We start from the raw sequence: 17,205 nt of genomic DNA, 5'->3' as shown, positions 1-17,205 counted from the left end.
CGAAATAGATCATTTATCAGTGCCCTCCAAAACACATATGATCATCATATGAGAGTTTCATGATCGAGCACCTCTTCGGCTTTGGTTAGGTTTACCATTCTTTTTGGCTGGTGAGTGAAGCATATCTACGAGCCAGCCCCTTGCATATGTTGCCAGCATTTGGCTGGGGGTTGGTGCTAATTTTGGGCCTTAAGTGTTTTGTATACTAGATTGAAAAAAACATCATTCCCATTGAAAAACAATCAGAGGTTGATTGTGTGACCACAATCCACTATGTTGATGTACTGTAACTACCTGGGTATGAATCATGTGTAACTGTAACCTTCACACGTTGTTCCTGGACTGTACGTGTGGCCGTGATAAATCTTCAATAATGTGTGTTGCAGTTGAAGCTCATGTGACAGCAGTGTTGACCTGGCTGTGTCCTGAGAGGCTCTTACCAACCATTTACATGCCATCACTAAATCTCTGCAGGTGTCAATTCCACTGGCTGCAAAAACAAGTCAGTTTGTATAGAAATCTATACTATCTAAATCAGAATCAGAATCAGAAATACTTTATTGATCCCCAGGGGGAAATTGTACAGTACCGGTGTTCCCATTCAAGAGTAGAAAGTAGCATAATTTAGAGCTAAAAGTATGTACAAAATATAAAAATAAGAAATAGAAAATAAAAAATAAAAAATATACACATTTACAGTATTTAAGTGAAAAATAAGTAAAAATATATACAATAACAATGTATATGTATGTGTATATATACAGTATATATGTATGTATTGCACTGTTGTGTATGACTGTATATGTATTGCACTGAAACATTTAAAGAATAAATAGTGAGGTAGTATATGGCAGGTGAAGTAGGTCCAGATTTCCAGTCTCTTCCTGAGTGTCTGACACTCAGAGGGAGGAGTTTAACAGTTTGATGGCCACAGGCAGGAATGATTTCCTGTGGCGCTCTGTTGTACATTTGGGAGAAATGAGTCTCCCACTGAAGGTGCTCTTGTATCCGACCAGTACGTCATGGAGAGGATGTGAAACATTGTCCAAGATGCCCTGCAGCTTAGACAGCATCCTCCTCTCTGACACCACCGTCAGAGAGTCCAGCTCCACCCCCACAACATCGTCACTGGCCTTGCGGATCAGTTTGTTTAGTCTGCCACCCTCAGCCTGCTGCCCCAGCATGCAACAGCATAGAAGATAGCACTGGCCACCACAGACTCATAAAACATCCTCAGCATAGTCCGGCAGATGTTGAAGGACCTCAGCCGCCTCAGAAAATAGAGACGGCTCTGGCCCTTCCTGTAGAGGGCATTAGTGTTCTTTACCCAGTCCAGTTTATTGTCTATGTGAATTCCCAGGTACTTGTAATCCTCTACAATGTCCACACAGCTCCTTCTTCACCACGACAGTCTGGTACAATGCCACACCAATCTCGTGCTCCATTTTACCCTCACTCATGAAGACCTGAGATACTTGAACTCCTTCGCTTGAGGCAGTAACTCACTACCAACACAGAGGGAGCAATCCAGTCATAGTCTTAGTCTGTAGGTCATAGTCTGGTGAAGCTAACAGAACCACAACATCTGCAAAGAGCAGAGACACAATTCTGAGGTCCCCAAACCGGACACTCTCCTCCCCCTGCGCCTTGAGTTCCTGTCCATGAATATCACAAACAAAATCGGTGACAAGGAACAAACCTGGCGGAGGCCAACACCCACCGGGCAGCATGGTGGTGCAGTGCTACACGGGAGATAGGTGCACTGTCGCACGGGAGATTGAGATTGCACCGGGAGTGGTAAGCGTAAACAGGTGGTGCTTCTTCCCACATCACCATCAAGTATCGTGTCTGTTGCCTGGACATTGAACTGTTGGCTGTTGGACTCAGGCCGTATCTTTTGCCCAGGGAATTCTCACATACCATTGTTGTGACTGTTTACATCCCCCCCTCTGCCAACCTGAAGTCCTGAAGTCGGTGTGCGACGTCATTCACACCGCCATAGCCCGTTTACAGACACAACACCCGAATGCACTCATTGCTATTTCGGGTGACTTCAACCACGTCACCATGGCTAAGACACTTCCCACCTTCACTCAGTATGTGAACTGTCCCACTAGAGAGGAGAGGACCCTGGACTTGCTGTATGCTAACGTTAAGGATGCATACACTCCTCTCCCCTCCTCCCTCTGGGTAGGTCAGACCACAACCTATTGCACCTCAACCCCTGTTATGTGCCTCTAGTCAAGAGCCAGCCTGCAACCATAAGGACAGTGAGGAGATGGTCAGAGGAGGCTTATGAGACACTTCAGGGATGTTATGAGGTGACTGACTGGCAGGTGCTCTGTGAGCCGCATGGAGAGGACATTGATGGGCTCACAGAGTGCATCACGGATTACATCAATTTCTGTGTGGACTCCACTGTCCCAGCAAGGACTGTCCATTGTTATTCAAATAACAAGCCATGGGTGACAAAGGACATCAAGAACATCCTAAATAAAAAGAAGAGGGCCTTCAGAGCTGGCAACAGGGACGAGGTGAGAACGATCCAGGGGGAACTGAAGGTAAAGATCAAGAAGGCCAAGGAGAAGTACAGGAGGAAGCTGGAGTGGAAACTCCAGCAGAACAACATTAGAGAGGTCTGGAGTGGAATGAGGACCATCACGGGTTACAGGCCGACCAACAACAGAGGAGCTGAAGGCAGTGTGGACCGGGCCAACGAACTGAATCTGTTTTTCAACAGATTTGACACTGTGGGCCCTGCTCAACCCCCCCATGACTCTTCTGCTGTCTACCTCCAACCTTCACCTATTCCACTACCCCCTCCCCCTCCTGCTCCTCACAGCCCCCCACCCCCCTGTGAGGGGGGCTTTCCTCGCACCTCGTTCCCCAGTCCCCAGGCTGATGGCACTCTTCAACCTGACGACACCACCCCTCCCCCGCCGGTCACCTCTACAATGTGCTTCACTGCTAACCATGTTAGGAGACAGCTGATGAGACTCCACTCCAGCAAGGCTGCAGGCCCTGATGGTGTCAGCCCCAGGGTGCTTAAAGCCTGTGCCCCCCAGCAATGTGGAGTACTTCACCACGTCTTCAACATGAGTCTTCAGAGGGTCCCCGTGCTGTGGAAGACGTCCTGCCTCGTTCCTGTGCCGAAGATGCCGCGTCCCAGTGGCTCCAAGGACTACAGACCTGTGGCACTGACCTCCCACATCATGAAGACCCTGGAGAGACTCGTCCTGGGGCAGCTCCGGCCCATGGTCAAGCCACATTTGGACCCCCTTCAGTTCGCCTATCAGCCCTGACTTGGAGTTGAGGATGCCATCATCTACCTGCTCAACCGCGTCTATGCCCACCTGGATAAGCCGGCGAGCACTGTGAGAGTCATGTTTTTTGACTTCTCCAGTGCGTTCAACACCATCCGTCCGGCTCTACTGGGTGAGAAGCTGACGGAGATGCAGGTGGATGCCCCCCTCGTGTCCTGGATTGTCAACTACCTGACTGGCAGACCACAGTATGTGCGTTTACAACACTGTGTGTCAGACAGAGTGGTCAGCAACACCGGGGTGAGTTTTATGAGTCTGTGGTGGCCAGTGCTATCCTCTATGCTGTTGCATGCTGGGGCAGCAGGCTGAGGGTGGCGGACTCCAACAGACTCAACAAACTGATCCGCAAGGCCAGTGACGTTGTGGGGGTGGAGCTGGACTCTCTGACGGTGGTGTCAGAGAGGAGGATGCTGTCCAAGCTGCGGGGCATCTTGGACAATGTTTCACATCCTCCTCCCTTCAGTGGGAGACTTATTCCTCCCAAATGTACAACAGAGCGCCACAGGAAATCATTCCTGCCTGTGGCCATCAAACTGTTCAACTCCTCCCTCTGAGTGTCAGACACTCAGAAGAAAGAGACTGGAAACCTGGACCTACTTCACCTGTTCATATACTACCTCATTATTTATTTTTTAAATGTGCCAGTGCAATACATACATATATATATATACACATATACACACACACACACACACACACACATATACATTGTTATTGTATATATTTTTTACTTTTATTTTCACTTAAATACTGTAAATGTGTATATTTTTATTTTTATTTTCAATTTTCTATTCTTATTTTCTATTCTGTACATACTTTAGCTCTAAATTTATGCTACTTTCTAATCTTGAATGGGAGCACCGGTACTGTACAATTTCCTCCCGGGGATCAATAAAGTATTTCTGACCTCAACATCAGTGAATCGTGTGAATGGGTGAATGAGACTTGATCTGTAAAGTGCTTTGGGAACCCTTAAGGTTGAAAAGCACTATATAAGCACTATATAAGTGAAGTCCATTTTACTTTGTGCCAAGTATACGGACACACTTTGGTTATATAAGGACCGGATGGCTTGATCATCGGTCAGTGTTCTGGTACCAGTTACACTAATGAATCACCCTATGCTCAAACATGGTGTTCGTTATGGCCAATCCATGACTAGCACAGAAGTCCAATAACAAAGCACCACTCAGATCAGATCAGACAGGCCGTTCCTCCAAATGACCCCCATCTGATTCATTAGGGTCTTGTGAATCGCTCTTAGTCTGGACCCTCCCCTTTCTAAAGTTTATCTGGAGCTAATATGAGGCTTCAGTTGTATGACTTAGACTAATCAATTCGGTAGTAATGAAAATGATCACAGTACATACACTACACATATGGTTAAGACTTTTTGTTTTATTTGGTGTTTTAAGGTGAAAACATGAAAAAACTCAGCAGACACAGTCCATTCATTCTCCTTATTCTCTCCATATGATTTGAAATATAACCCTCTGCCATGACACAGTACAGTATACTCATTAGCACTTGGATTGGACAGTAAGCACTTTGTAACTCATGTGTGGAGGTAAAGAGTGAACTGAGATATACAATCAAGCATATTTGACACATATGGGACACCATTCAATGATAGTGGAGGCCAGACCAATGACAGCTGAGTTTCTCCACCACAGACACCAAGACCCAGGCAGAACACACACTCCCACTCAAAGATGGGACCCCGTTTCTGTGGGACAGCAACTGTGGTTTCAGAACTAGACTCATCTATCACATGTTTCCTTATGGGTGTATAAATCTGTAAATTTGTTTTGCTTTTGATGACTAATAGAACACAAAAATAATTTAGCCACTAAAGATTTTACGTTTGACGTCTGCTAGGTTTGTGCAGGGAAATGTTTGCTAGCATGCAGGAAGTCATGTACTTAATGTTTGCGGTTTGTAATAATAAAACAAGCTGTGTCACAATTCAGAGCCTTCCCCCTTTGAAGGCACAGCCCACATCTATGCTACTTTTCTATTCTTGAATGGGAGCATCTGTAACTTGTCTAATTTCCCCCCGGGGATCAATAAAGTATTTCTGATTCTGATAAAGGTGTGTCCTTCAGTCAAGGCTGGATTACCAACCTAGCTAAGGGGGCTACTACCCTAAGGGCCTTGAAAGCTTACTGTGAAAATTGGTTTGGGAATATGCACTAAATAATCAAATGGCATGATAAAGGCCTTTAAGTGGGTCTTGCTTTATTGATCTTGAGGTTCTGTGTCAAAATCTAGGCACAACCCCCCATGGCCCCCTAGCAAGTTCAACCAGCCATACCTTCAGAGGACTGATCCTGCTCCTCTTATTCAGTCTTCTGTTCTGAAATGGGACAAAGCTTTGAAAAGATAAGGCTGGTGTTATTCTATATTCTTCTTACTGTCAATAAACTCCACATAAACCAAAACCAACAATGTGTTAGTCTGTCTCTCAATACTTTCTGGTTTCTACTGAAAACATAAATATTTAAAAATGGCTCACAAATATACAGTTTCATTTAAAAAAAAAAAAAAAAAAGGTTCAGTAATTTCCTAAAACAACTGGACACTTTAGTTTTTATCAAACATTACTCAAACATCAGAAAATAGTGCATTTATTGAGGACTATTTTCAGAGGTGGATTGATAAACATTTGTATTTGTGTTTTTAATAGTTTTTGGACAACAATGAAGCTCTATGGCACATTGGAATAAGATATATCAGACTTTGGATACACACCATACTTGTTAGTAGGATACATTCATTGTTGGTTTATATCTGCACATTGGATTTGTTGACAATAAAGAAATATTGAATATCACCGACCTTTTCATTCAACAGGGTTGTTAGCATAGGCAGTGATAGCCACCGTGGCTGAACAGACAGAAGGGGGCACCACCTGCTGAAACCTAATCAACAAATCATTTCAAGGCAAAAGACATCACTCTGCTGGACACACAGTTAAGACTGGCAAATCATTTCTGGCTGGGAGGTACAGTGCAAAAACAGCATAGCAATGAATGCTGAGCACCAAAGACAATAAAAAAAACGTAAGAAAAAAGCTTAAGGCCCAGTCACACCAGAAAGTGGCACAGCAAAATTCATCGCACATCCTTGTAAAATAGGTGGTGCTAGAAGCTTGGTGACATTATGACTTTAATAATCACAGGACCAGTTGACAACCTACTGTAGCTGGCAATCTAACTCATGGATGTATAAGGAGAGCTGGCGAGAGAGTGGTGAGTCAGCCTTGCTGCCAATTTACCTTAGTGTCCAACCGTGGTGCTTCAACAAAAAAACATTCCTGCGGCCCACAGCGATTTGCGCAGAATTACTTTGCCCCTGCGAGCTAGTCCACTGATTGTGCTGATTCCATTAAAAGTAATTGATTTGCCTAGAAATGTGGCTGTTTTATTGCTGGAGTGACCGCGCCTTTACAGATTACAACTTTGACCAACTCCAATTATCTCAATTTAAAATTTCAAACTGGTGTTAGACTGATATTGTTCTTTTTATTGAACTAGAGATCAGACACTGCTCTTAAACATGGCAGATAGGACTGGCTGCAGGATGTGGAGGCCCACTGTATTTTTGTTCGTTTCTTTTGTCACAGGATTTGACAGCAGACAGTACAGTGTGTGGGGGCAGGATTAAGGTTTTGGTGACACTGGTTCCCTGGTTTCCCTTTAAGCTTGACAGCAGCAGAGGTTTTAGTACAGTTGGGTGGCTGAGGGGCGAAGGAAAGACAACCCAAACCTCATGAAACTAACAAAGTAAAAGGCACTTCAAAAAACTGTAACAATTTCCAGTGTTACTAGATAGAATATATATAGATATATACTGTATGTATACACAGGCATTGTCATATACGAAGGAATGCAAAGACAGAGTATAAACACTTGACTTTAGATATATATATATATGCTGTATGTAATAATATATACGTAACTTTTGCTGATCATAGCTGGCAAAAATAGGAGCTTAAAAAAGAAAGGGATGGATGTGATAAAGCGCATTGCGGGTTTTGGGGTTTGTAGAGGTTTCTGTGAGGGCAAAACCCGTGGCAATAGGTTTCAGTTGCTGTGCACAAACTGAAGAGTTGCATAGGCAAGAAAACAAGTGGTTCCTAGTCACTCAGTTTTGACCATTAAAAGTGATACATAAGAAAGAAACAATCAAATACAACATAAAAAGTAAAGTGAAGACAGTGTGTTCCCATCCGAATGGATAGTACAGATTGCTTTAACTTTCTTGAAGCAAACAAAACGTTTTTTTTCTCCTCAATATCAAAGAAGCAAGAGTTAGTTCAAAGTCAGCAGCTTACTTGTGCAGGGCATAATGGAATGGTAAGTGTGTAAATATACTGCATAAGCAGTGTATGTGTACATGTATGTCCAGGAAGCTGAGGGCTGGCACAGCTGTTGTGTGCTGACCCTACAGTTCAGTGTCCTGGTACTGGTAGGAGTTGGCGGTGTAATATCCCGGCACTGCCTCCTCCTCTGCCTCCTCTGGGCTGGGGTAGAAGGGATGTCCCTCCTTGGAGGACGGAGGAGTCTGGGGTTCAGGACGGGAGCTGGAGCTGGAGGGACACAGAAAACACAAGCACCACTGAGTCTTGCCCCACTTCTAGTTTAGCTTGAGATTCATTTGGTAAAACTATGGCGATCCAGCAAAGTCGGTCCATCACTTCGTTCACAACTATTGGATTGATTGCCATGAAATGGTGTGCAGACTTTCATGGTTCCCAGAGGATGTATGCTACTGATGGTGATCCCCTGACTTTTTCTCTAGCACCACCATGAGGTTGACATGTGTGGTTCTGAGTGAAATATCTTGACTACTGGATGGATTGGCGTGAAATTCTATTTACTTGGAAATGCCTTTAGCGCCACTAGCAGGTCAAAGTTTTCACTTATTCAGTGAAATAGCTTGACATCTGATTATTATTTATTAAATCATGTACAAACATTCATGGGTCCCTGACGATGTATCCTATTTTCCATTCAAAATTGCTCATCCCTGACTCCACATTTAGCACCACTAAGAGGTAGACAATTTTGTTTTAAAGTGAAATATGTTGCCTGTGACCAAATTTCTTGCGCTTCCTTTAGCTTTTACCTAATTTTCTACCAACCCTGTTGTGAACCACAAAAAGTTTCTTTCATTACTAAGCCCGATTGCTTTTACATCTTCAATACAGGATACAATCTTTTTCAATCTTTTTTGTTTTAGGAAAGGCCGTAAATATTCTAAAGAACTTTTTATTGATAACACTATTGCATATCAGTTTTGTTAAACAAAAAAAAACACACTTCGCAAGATACCTGCAAATTAGGCATTATGTGCAGGGCCAGAAACCTTGTTTTCCAGAAGGCCCAACACACATTCTATAGACACTTGCCTTGCTCTTAACCCATTTGATAGGGAGGCTTTTCCTACCCTGTATGACATTATATCAAAATAAAATTTCTCCTCTTTGAGTGTTATTAAACCATTCGATCATCTTTTCTATCAGTTATGATATCATTGTACTCATCAAGTTAATTGCTGAGATCTGGGAACACAATGACATTGTTGCTAAAGCAAAGGCTTTAGCAACAATGTCATTGTGTTCGTCTAATGCAGGGGTGTCAAACATACGGAGGTTCTATCAGGCCCGCAGGATGAATTTGAAAGTGAAAAAATCCATAAAAGACTTGGATTTAATTTTTTTAATTAAATGCTTTTCAAGAATTATCCGCTAGGGGCGCACTGTTTTGGTCAGAGTAGAAGACACGCCGCATCAGTTGGGATCAGTTGCAATGCATACATGTGAATGATAAAAGTAAATTGCACGTTTCTCTAAAGAAATCTGAGGTGTTTCATGAAATGTTTTGTAAAAGAATAGTTCATTAAATATCAAGTTTTTCCTAATGTTCTTGTACTTCTTTACACTAAAACAAAGGAAAGACATGACATTTTTGTTATTTATAGCTGAGTATGCTACAATTTTAATGGTCCGGCCCACTTGACATCTTCCTAGGCCATATGCGGCCCGCGATGTGAAATGAGTTTGACACCCCTGGTCTAATGGATCACGAAACCCAAGCAGACAGATGATCAGACAGGTTGGAAACAAATCAACCAAACCAGTTTATCCAGATTCTCTAAACCACTTTATGTGAAGGTCAAACTCAAAGTGAGTGTACCTGAAATGTCAGTTATAATCCCTCAATGTACAGGAAAACTGTGTGCACACAACTACGGTAAGTACAGTAGTACAGTCCCTAACAATACAAGCCTCTCAGGCTGCACTATCAGTGATATCTTGTAAACTGGGACTTCAGCAAACACTGCAGAGACACAAACACTCTGACAAACACACTCACAGCGGAGCTTGGAAACAGTCGTGGCAGTAGTGAGCCTACCCGATAGGCTGTGGGCGACTGTGATCCAGCTTGGGTGTCTTCAGAGGAACAGCATAGATGTCTGGGTGCTTCTGAGCAATTTCCAACTGGAAAACAGATTAGTTGATTAAAGCCTGTTGTGACTGGTATCCAAACAAATTCAATTTCTGTCATATGTCTCAATAAAACATGATAAGCATCAGTTGACCACGAAGCTCAAATCAGTGCCTCTCAGACATGAAACTGAGACCAGCCCTGGAAGGATAAGATATGGAGCACATATCGTTTTAAAAAGGAATTCCATTTTACACATACATGTGTTTCCAGGTCTTGGGGAGTACTACTGCATATGTGAAAATAGTTGTATAAAGCCTTTTGTGTCTCCAGGAAGCTGAGATGAAGCCCAATAAAGCCTCAGGTTCTGTCACAGGCTAGACATTATCAAACTTGAAAATGAAAAAAATGTATAGATATGGATCTTGTGCGCACAGGTTACTATGATGTGCCAGTAGATAGATCTAATATACTGTATCAATTATATCCTCTTTTGGGACTTTGGAGGCTCTGTAGGAGACTACTCTCTTAATTAAATCTTTAATAATCTGCCATACCTTATTAAAAGTTTAATTATCATCCCTCCAGATGCGATGTCAAATATTTATGCCTTAATTCTCTGCACATCATGGACAACAACTGTCTCCCACTTAATTGGTTTGGTCATCAAGCCACTGTAACTGGTGCAACAGGGTATGAACCAAGTGATGTGACTGACCAAGAGAATAATGTTTAATCACTACCCTAATCTAATTCATATTTCACTTCACCCAACCCATTTGCACCTAGTGTGTTGTGCTTACATGAACAATAAAATGTGCTGGGATATGCTCTTGTTGTTGCTCTAGTATACCTTATGATAGTGCAGATGACTAATGGGAACATTGAGCTATGCCTACCCTGGCATTTTGCGCCTCCTGCACTTCCAGCATCCTTCGGACTCGGGCAAAGTGATCCATCTTCTCGAAGGCCTTGATCTTTCCCAGGAGGGACTTTGTGGATGGATCTTCCACAGGGCTATCCCCTGCTGCCACCTCTTGCTGCCTACAGGCTGCCACAGTCACACTGGGCAGAGCCACAGGTGAGTGAACATCAGCCTCTGCCGTACTCCCGCAGCTGCTGGGCTTGGGCGTGGGGGGGCGGTGGGGCGCTCCCACAGGCCGCAGTTGGCCGCAGGAGTTGAAGTGGTGAGCTGGAGGTGCGGGCAGCGGGCCAGAGGAGGCAGCAGAATGGGAGATGGGTGGTGGAGGGTCGTTGTTGCTGCTGGCAGGGCTGCTGCTGGAGGGAGAATCATAACTTTGGCTGGAGTTGGGGGTTTGAGGGTGGTGTTGACGGTGGTGATGGAGTAGGTTGATGGAGCCTGATAGGAGGATGGGATCATCCCTCAGAGACAGTTTCACCTGACCAAGGAGGGGAAGCGTTAAGAGACAGAACAGATACTTACAGTGCATAGTACTCACAGTTGTCTGATATTTTTTAGAAAAAGCCCAGTCTGACTTTTATAATAAACAAAACCATGTAAACTACTACCCAAACAAAGGTGGATAATGATTGGATAGTGAATATTATTTTCAATATAAATTAATCTGTTCATTATTCATAATTGTATAAGAAGTCAGGAAGAATTCCCATCTTTCCAGAACCCAGGGTGGTTTACATTGCTTAAGGACAACATCACAGTGTTTTCTGAGGATTATATTATACTGTATGTGTCCATCACCTTGTTGTCTGGTAAGAAGACAGGTGGAGGGCTGGACCTGTTGTGAACTTCCCGGCTGCTGATTTTCCTCATGCGACTCCTGATGTCTGGACTGTACCTGCGCAATATCTACACACACACACACACACACACACCACACACACACACACACACATTGTACACATCCATACAGTACACAGGACAGGTCAGCGGGCAGGACCATGACAGGGTTGGTGTGTCACTAAAGCCTCAAAGACTCAGCGTTCCCTTCATTCGGACTGTTAAGATGCACTTAAATAACCTGAATTTGGTTCAGTTTGGCAACAGTCTGATCTCAGAATTATCCATGAAAATGATTTATATTTTCAAACATTGGGTATTTCAATTTTTTGTATCACAGCTGTGTCGTCGCACTATATGTGATTTCTTTTTTTGATGATGATGACTATAATTATTTGTTCTGTATTGTTCTTTTGTAACTTATTTGTTTTACATGTTTATGTTATTGTAGTTTATGTAGTTAGTTATGTAGTTTCGGCCAGGCCGGTGGAAGTGTGGGGTTAATAAGAAGGAAAGGGACACTGGGTAACGGTGGATGGGGAGACTCGGGGGTTTTGCTTTGTATACTGCAATGTATATACTGTATATATACTGTGCATGGGGGTGTAAAATAAAATTAGATTGCACAGGTGTATCTTAACTTAGTAACTCAGATGTACAGAATAACTTCAGATGCTCGAAAGACTGTTAACAACTCTTCTGATGCGTAGTACATTATAGAAGTAAATGCAATACATTGTAGATCCAATTGTATCTGTAGACTCTAAAGATGGTGTCACCTAATTTTCTGGTTAAGTATACAACAACTGTACAGAGGCTACCTCTAATTGTATTTTCCTGCCCTGGCAGGCTTGAAGCTGTAATGCCCTGCCTGCACTCCAGATGGCAGCACCACCCTGAGAGTGAAAGGAGGAAAATGTAGAGAAATGAAGTGTGTATCAGGCTGAAAGCATACGTCTGAAATGTCCTTCAACAAATACATATTATCACATAGCACTTAATAATTAGCCAAGACAGTTAATAGGTGCTTCAGATAAAAAGTAGCTTGAGGCCTTATCAGGAAAAGCCTGCTGACCCTGGCTGATAAGTAGTGGAGCTCATTTACTGAATTTACTAAATTCACTTATAAAATTAATACATTATACTCCTCTCTCTCTTGCTAACTTCACTCACAGACACTCGATGGACCTTGTCCCTCATGCTAGCACTGGTAAATAGACCAGCATCTAGCCGGCTGTACATTGTTGCAGTTCTTGCTTTTTTCGGTCGTCATTGAAAAAGGATGTGAGATTGGCAATTGACACAGCCATGACCACTAGCTAGATCAGGTCATGCTAAGAGGAATCGGCTTTTGTAGAAGAGGTAAGTAGGAGCTTAGTGGTGGTGGCGTTGAAGTCATGCGATCATGGTGTAGTTTGTTTACAGCCTAACGTTAGCTCTTTACTTCTGGCGACTGCAATTACGCTTCAAAAATCATAAATTGGTGTTCATTTGTGAAGATCGTCCTTGCCACTGAGTTTATTTTCTGCAATAATCCAAAAGCCAATTGAAAAATCCCACTGGCTTTTTGTCGGGGGAACCAGGGCGATGTTAACTTTCGGGTTGTCCTACAAAAATACATCATCCCTGCAGTATTCTATAAAGAACTGAATAGTTTAGGGCCCAAATACATTTCTTAACTTCTACTACATTTTGAACAGGTCAGCTTATTGTCCCCAGGGTCAAAGCTAAACATGGAGAAGCAGTGTTCAAACTCCCAGAGAACTGAGGTCTGCTCCAGCTCTCAGTTCTTTTAAATCAATGCTTCAAACTTTTCTGTTTACACCTGCCTTTTATTAAAACAGATTTGAGGCCATTTCTTCACATCTTGCATTTAATTAAATTTTGTCTTATTTTTTATCTTTTTATTTTATTTTCTTATTTTTAAAGTCTATTTATAGCCTTTTTATATTGTCTAGTTTCTTTTCTGTCTTGTTTTAATGCATTTTTATGTCTTATGTAAAGCACTTTGAATTGCTATGTTTTTGAAAGGTGCTTTACAAATAAACTTGTAATACTACTACTATTACTAATTCATCCTTCTACTCCACTATATTTCATAGCGAAATATTGTACTTTTTACTCCACTACATTTAACTGACAGACATAGTTACTACTGACTTTGCAGATTCACATTTTACATAGACAGCATATGTAACTTTTTGTGCTACACCATGAATGTCTTTGTCGGAAAGTGTGCAGCATTAATCCCATTTGTACGATTCATTGCATTTCGCTCCTCTCTACGATAGCAGGGTTGTCACCTTGCAAGCGTGGCCATTTATAAGACATATAAACACTTTAGATGCGGTTAGATGACACTTCATGCAAACTAGTTAGTTTGAAGCATATTGAGACCTATACTTACATGAGGTACAAGTACCTCAAAAAAACACAATACTACTTCCCAATACTGCGCTGGGGGTCAATAAAAACATATTAATGAACTGTTTTCAACTGGAGATAATCTCAGTAAAAAATCTTCTCTGTGATAAAAGACATTTTCAAGGTGAGAGGATGCTGCAGTACAGCACAGTAGTGATCAGCAGGTCACTCCCTGAATAAATAAAAGTTACAAAATTACACACTAGCTGTAAGGAAGCTTTTGTGTGTGTTTGTGTTTGTGTGTTTCACTCTGACCTCCTCAGCTGTGACAGGTTCAGACGAGCGGCTGATGGCGGAGATGTGCATTGTATCCACATCTGGCTCATTGTCAGTGTAGGCCCCGCCCTCGTCGGCTGTGTCATCCAGGTCGGAGGTCAACCGGCTGTCCATGCTGAGGTAGTCGGCGGACATGGCGGACAGGAAGGACAGACGCTCCACGTCCTGGCAGTCCAGATCACTCTCTACTCCCTCCAGCTAGAAGAGACACATGGTGGATCTTGGGTGTACAGGAAGGAAGGATGGACAGACGGATAGCACGAAAACAAGAGAGAAGAAAGAAAGACAAACAGAGCCGAGCTGTAGAGCACTACTGGCAGGAAGTAGGAAGACACACAGTGAGCATGCTCAGAGTGCACACACAGTTGGCTGCTATAAAGGTGACAGGAAGGTAGAAGGGCAGTCACTAAAACTAATGCAGTCTAATCCAACAGTCCTGTAATAAATCCTCCTTCATGAGGGCTCTGTCTGTCCAGTTTGTGTTGAAACTGTTTCAGAGATGTGCTGATTCAACCGTAGGATAATTTTGGAGGATGTAGTTTGTGCTGCTGTTGAACTGAATTGCATTATAGAGTTATAGAGAGATGTGTTTCTGTTATTTAGCCTACCTTCGTTGATACTGGGGATACTCATTGGTACTGAAACTGGGGTGGACAAAATAATGGAAACACCCATCAGTATAATTTGGAAGAGGATCTATGGGGGAATCAATTTCCTTGTTATGCCTGACTGAAGTACACAGGGGAAGCCGGTGAGATCAATGTGTGTGTGTGTGTGTGTGTGTGTGTGTGTGTGTGTTTACCTTGCCGTCAGAAACCCAGACAGCCTGCATCTGCTGCTCTCTGATGGAGTCTTTGACGCTGCCATACCAGGCATCGTTGGCTGAGTTCAGATCAATGGTGGCTGGATGACAAAACCATCCAACCTTAGCATACACACTCAAATAACGGCAAATATACAGCTACAGCAGTACTACTGTTCATTACACCTGACACATGTGTGTTGACTGTACCAGTGAATAAGTGAGAGCAGGTCTTTCTCAGTTTGATGGCCTGTTCGTAGAGTTTGCGGGCACTGCGGTTGGAGTTGGGGACGATCCTCTGTCTCATGGCCTTGATGCCGTGCTTATTGTCTGGGTTGAAGAAGATGACAATGGGGTACCACTGGGTGTAGTTCAGGGTGTCCACTGCCTTTGGTGTCACATCCAGCAGGGCATGCTTGTCCTGTGTGGTGTAAGAAATGGGGACACGAGGTAATGGTGATTTATTTTATTTATTAGTTTATTTCTCAGGGACAATGCAAAAAACATTCTAACAGGTTACAATAACATGATACAGATGTGTTGCATATAGGATGTCTAGCCAAGGCTAATTTGCGACCCCTGTCACTGGTTAGGCTTTTCTGTTTAAAAAGGTAATAACATATCATCATTACCAATTTTTGATCCATTATTTTCAGTGCTTGTATATTGATGTGATGGGTTTTGCAGTTGCCTGTGAAACCTGGCTCCATACAGTAAGACAATAGTATAAATGTCTACGTAATAGTCTATATTTGCCTGTCTTTTTAATGTGTTCAAAGGTCAAATTTGAGTTGGGATTCCAAAATGACACCTAAAAACTTCCTTTATTTCCTCTTGATCAATTTTGATTGTAAGCTTATCTTGTGCTTTCGCTCTCATGGAAAAACACATTGACACAGTCTTTTCAAGTCTTTCAAGATTCAGGGTTAGATGATCATTTTTGGGCCATTGGGATACAGCCTCCATTGTTAATGTCTCTGCTGCTACACAGGGGATTTTAGCTGATACGAAAAGGACTGTGTCATCAGTTACGTTTGACAACCAGTTCTTCAGCATGATGGCAAATCATTTTCATATAAGCTGAAACGCAGAGGTCCCATTCTGGATCATCGGATTGAATATTTTTCATTGATTTGCTCTCTACATTCGAGATATGATGCAAACCAGCCAGTTGCTTGCTCTGAAAAGTTATAAGGTACTACATTTGTTCAGAAGTATGTCATGGTTCATGGTGTCAGAAGTCTTTTTGAGGTCTAAAAACACAGCTCCCACTACATTACCCTTGTCTAGTGAGCTCTTGATGTTTTCAGTGAGGTTGATGTTACAGTTGGCCTTTTCGGTTGAGTACCCTGGCCTAAATCTAAAGTTTAGGATTGTTTAGGATGCACAAGTTTGTTGCTTTCAAGGTGGTCCACTAGTTGTTCTGCAATAACTTTTTCCAGGACCATTGAAAAAGGGAGTAGGATGGAAATTGGTCTATGATTGCTTACTTGGGCTGCTGTTTCCAATTCTGATGGAGGGGTTTTATCAGATGCGTTATAAGTTTGATCAGGATGGCACTGTATGTTTTGATAATTGCAGTATCCAACGCAAAAGATTGCAGTCATAATAACCTGAGGTAATTTTTCTGGTTCAAAATGTTCAACAAGCTCCTACATTGATTAAGTGAAGTAATTAATAAATGACTCTGTCAGTGCTAATCACTAAATCGTTTACTTCGTGCGCCGTTATTGATTTTCATTGACTGTACTTTAAGCAAGTCTGTTCCAGAGAGAGGGCTGTTTCCTTTAGATTCCACAATCAGTTGCATAAAGTATGCAGTTTTTGGCCAAATTCCTTACCAAATTCCTGTGCTAAATTCTGGTTAACTTTTACAGAGGAGCAACAGAAAGCATCCTGACAGGAAACATTTCAAACTGACAAGGGATGAGCAGGCCCTCTGCAGTGTGTGATTACGGGTTCTGAAACTGCCCAGAATATTGTTGGTACCCATCTACTGAGCAGCAGTGATATCTGTCTGCAAAGAGCCCAAACGGAACTAAAAGACAGTTCAATCATGAAAGTTTCAACTTGTAATATCAAAGTCTGTAGTATTTATCTTATGCTAGGGATAGTAAACCCCAGGAGCACATTTCATTTTTTGAAGAAAGATAAAAGACGACCTAAATT

At 42.5% G+C, this 17,205-nt stretch overlaps 1 protein-coding gene across 1 annotated transcript in view; it reads right to left on the bottom strand.

The window, feature by feature from the left end:
• Positions 1 to 7,657: 7,657 nt before the first annotated feature.
• tjp2b (tight junction protein 2b (zona occludens 2)) overlaps positions 7,658 to 17,205 on the bottom strand; it is a 51,395-nt gene continuing 41,847 nt past the window's right edge. Inside the window, exons 17-23 of the mRNA XM_070903647.1 lie at positions 15,247 to 15,457; positions 15,037 to 15,137; positions 14,214 to 14,432; positions 11,496 to 11,603; positions 10,675 to 11,175; positions 9,743 to 9,828; positions 7,658 to 7,914 (exon numbers count right to left, since the gene is read on the bottom strand). Coding sequence (XP_070759748.1) covers positions 7,770 to 7,914; positions 9,743 to 9,828; positions 10,675 to 11,175; positions 11,496 to 11,603; positions 14,214 to 14,432; positions 15,037 to 15,137; positions 15,247 to 15,457 — 1,371 coding nt within the window. The 3' untranslated portion in view covers positions 7,658 to 7,769. The remainder of the gene's footprint in view (positions 7,915 to 9,742; positions 9,829 to 10,674; positions 11,176 to 11,495; positions 11,604 to 14,213; positions 14,433 to 15,036; positions 15,138 to 15,246; positions 15,458 to 17,205) is intronic.

This window comes from Enoplosus armatus, chromosome 4, assembly GCF_043641665.1.
Source record: "Enoplosus armatus isolate fEnoArm2 chromosome 4, fEnoArm2.hap1, whole genome shotgun sequence".
NCBI classification, from domain to species: Eukaryota; Metazoa; Chordata; class Actinopteri; order Centrarchiformes; family Enoplosidae; genus Enoplosus; species Enoplosus armatus.
The sequence above is the reverse complement of the archived record's forward strand: the minus strand, read 5'-3'. Positions and strand labels throughout refer to the sequence as shown.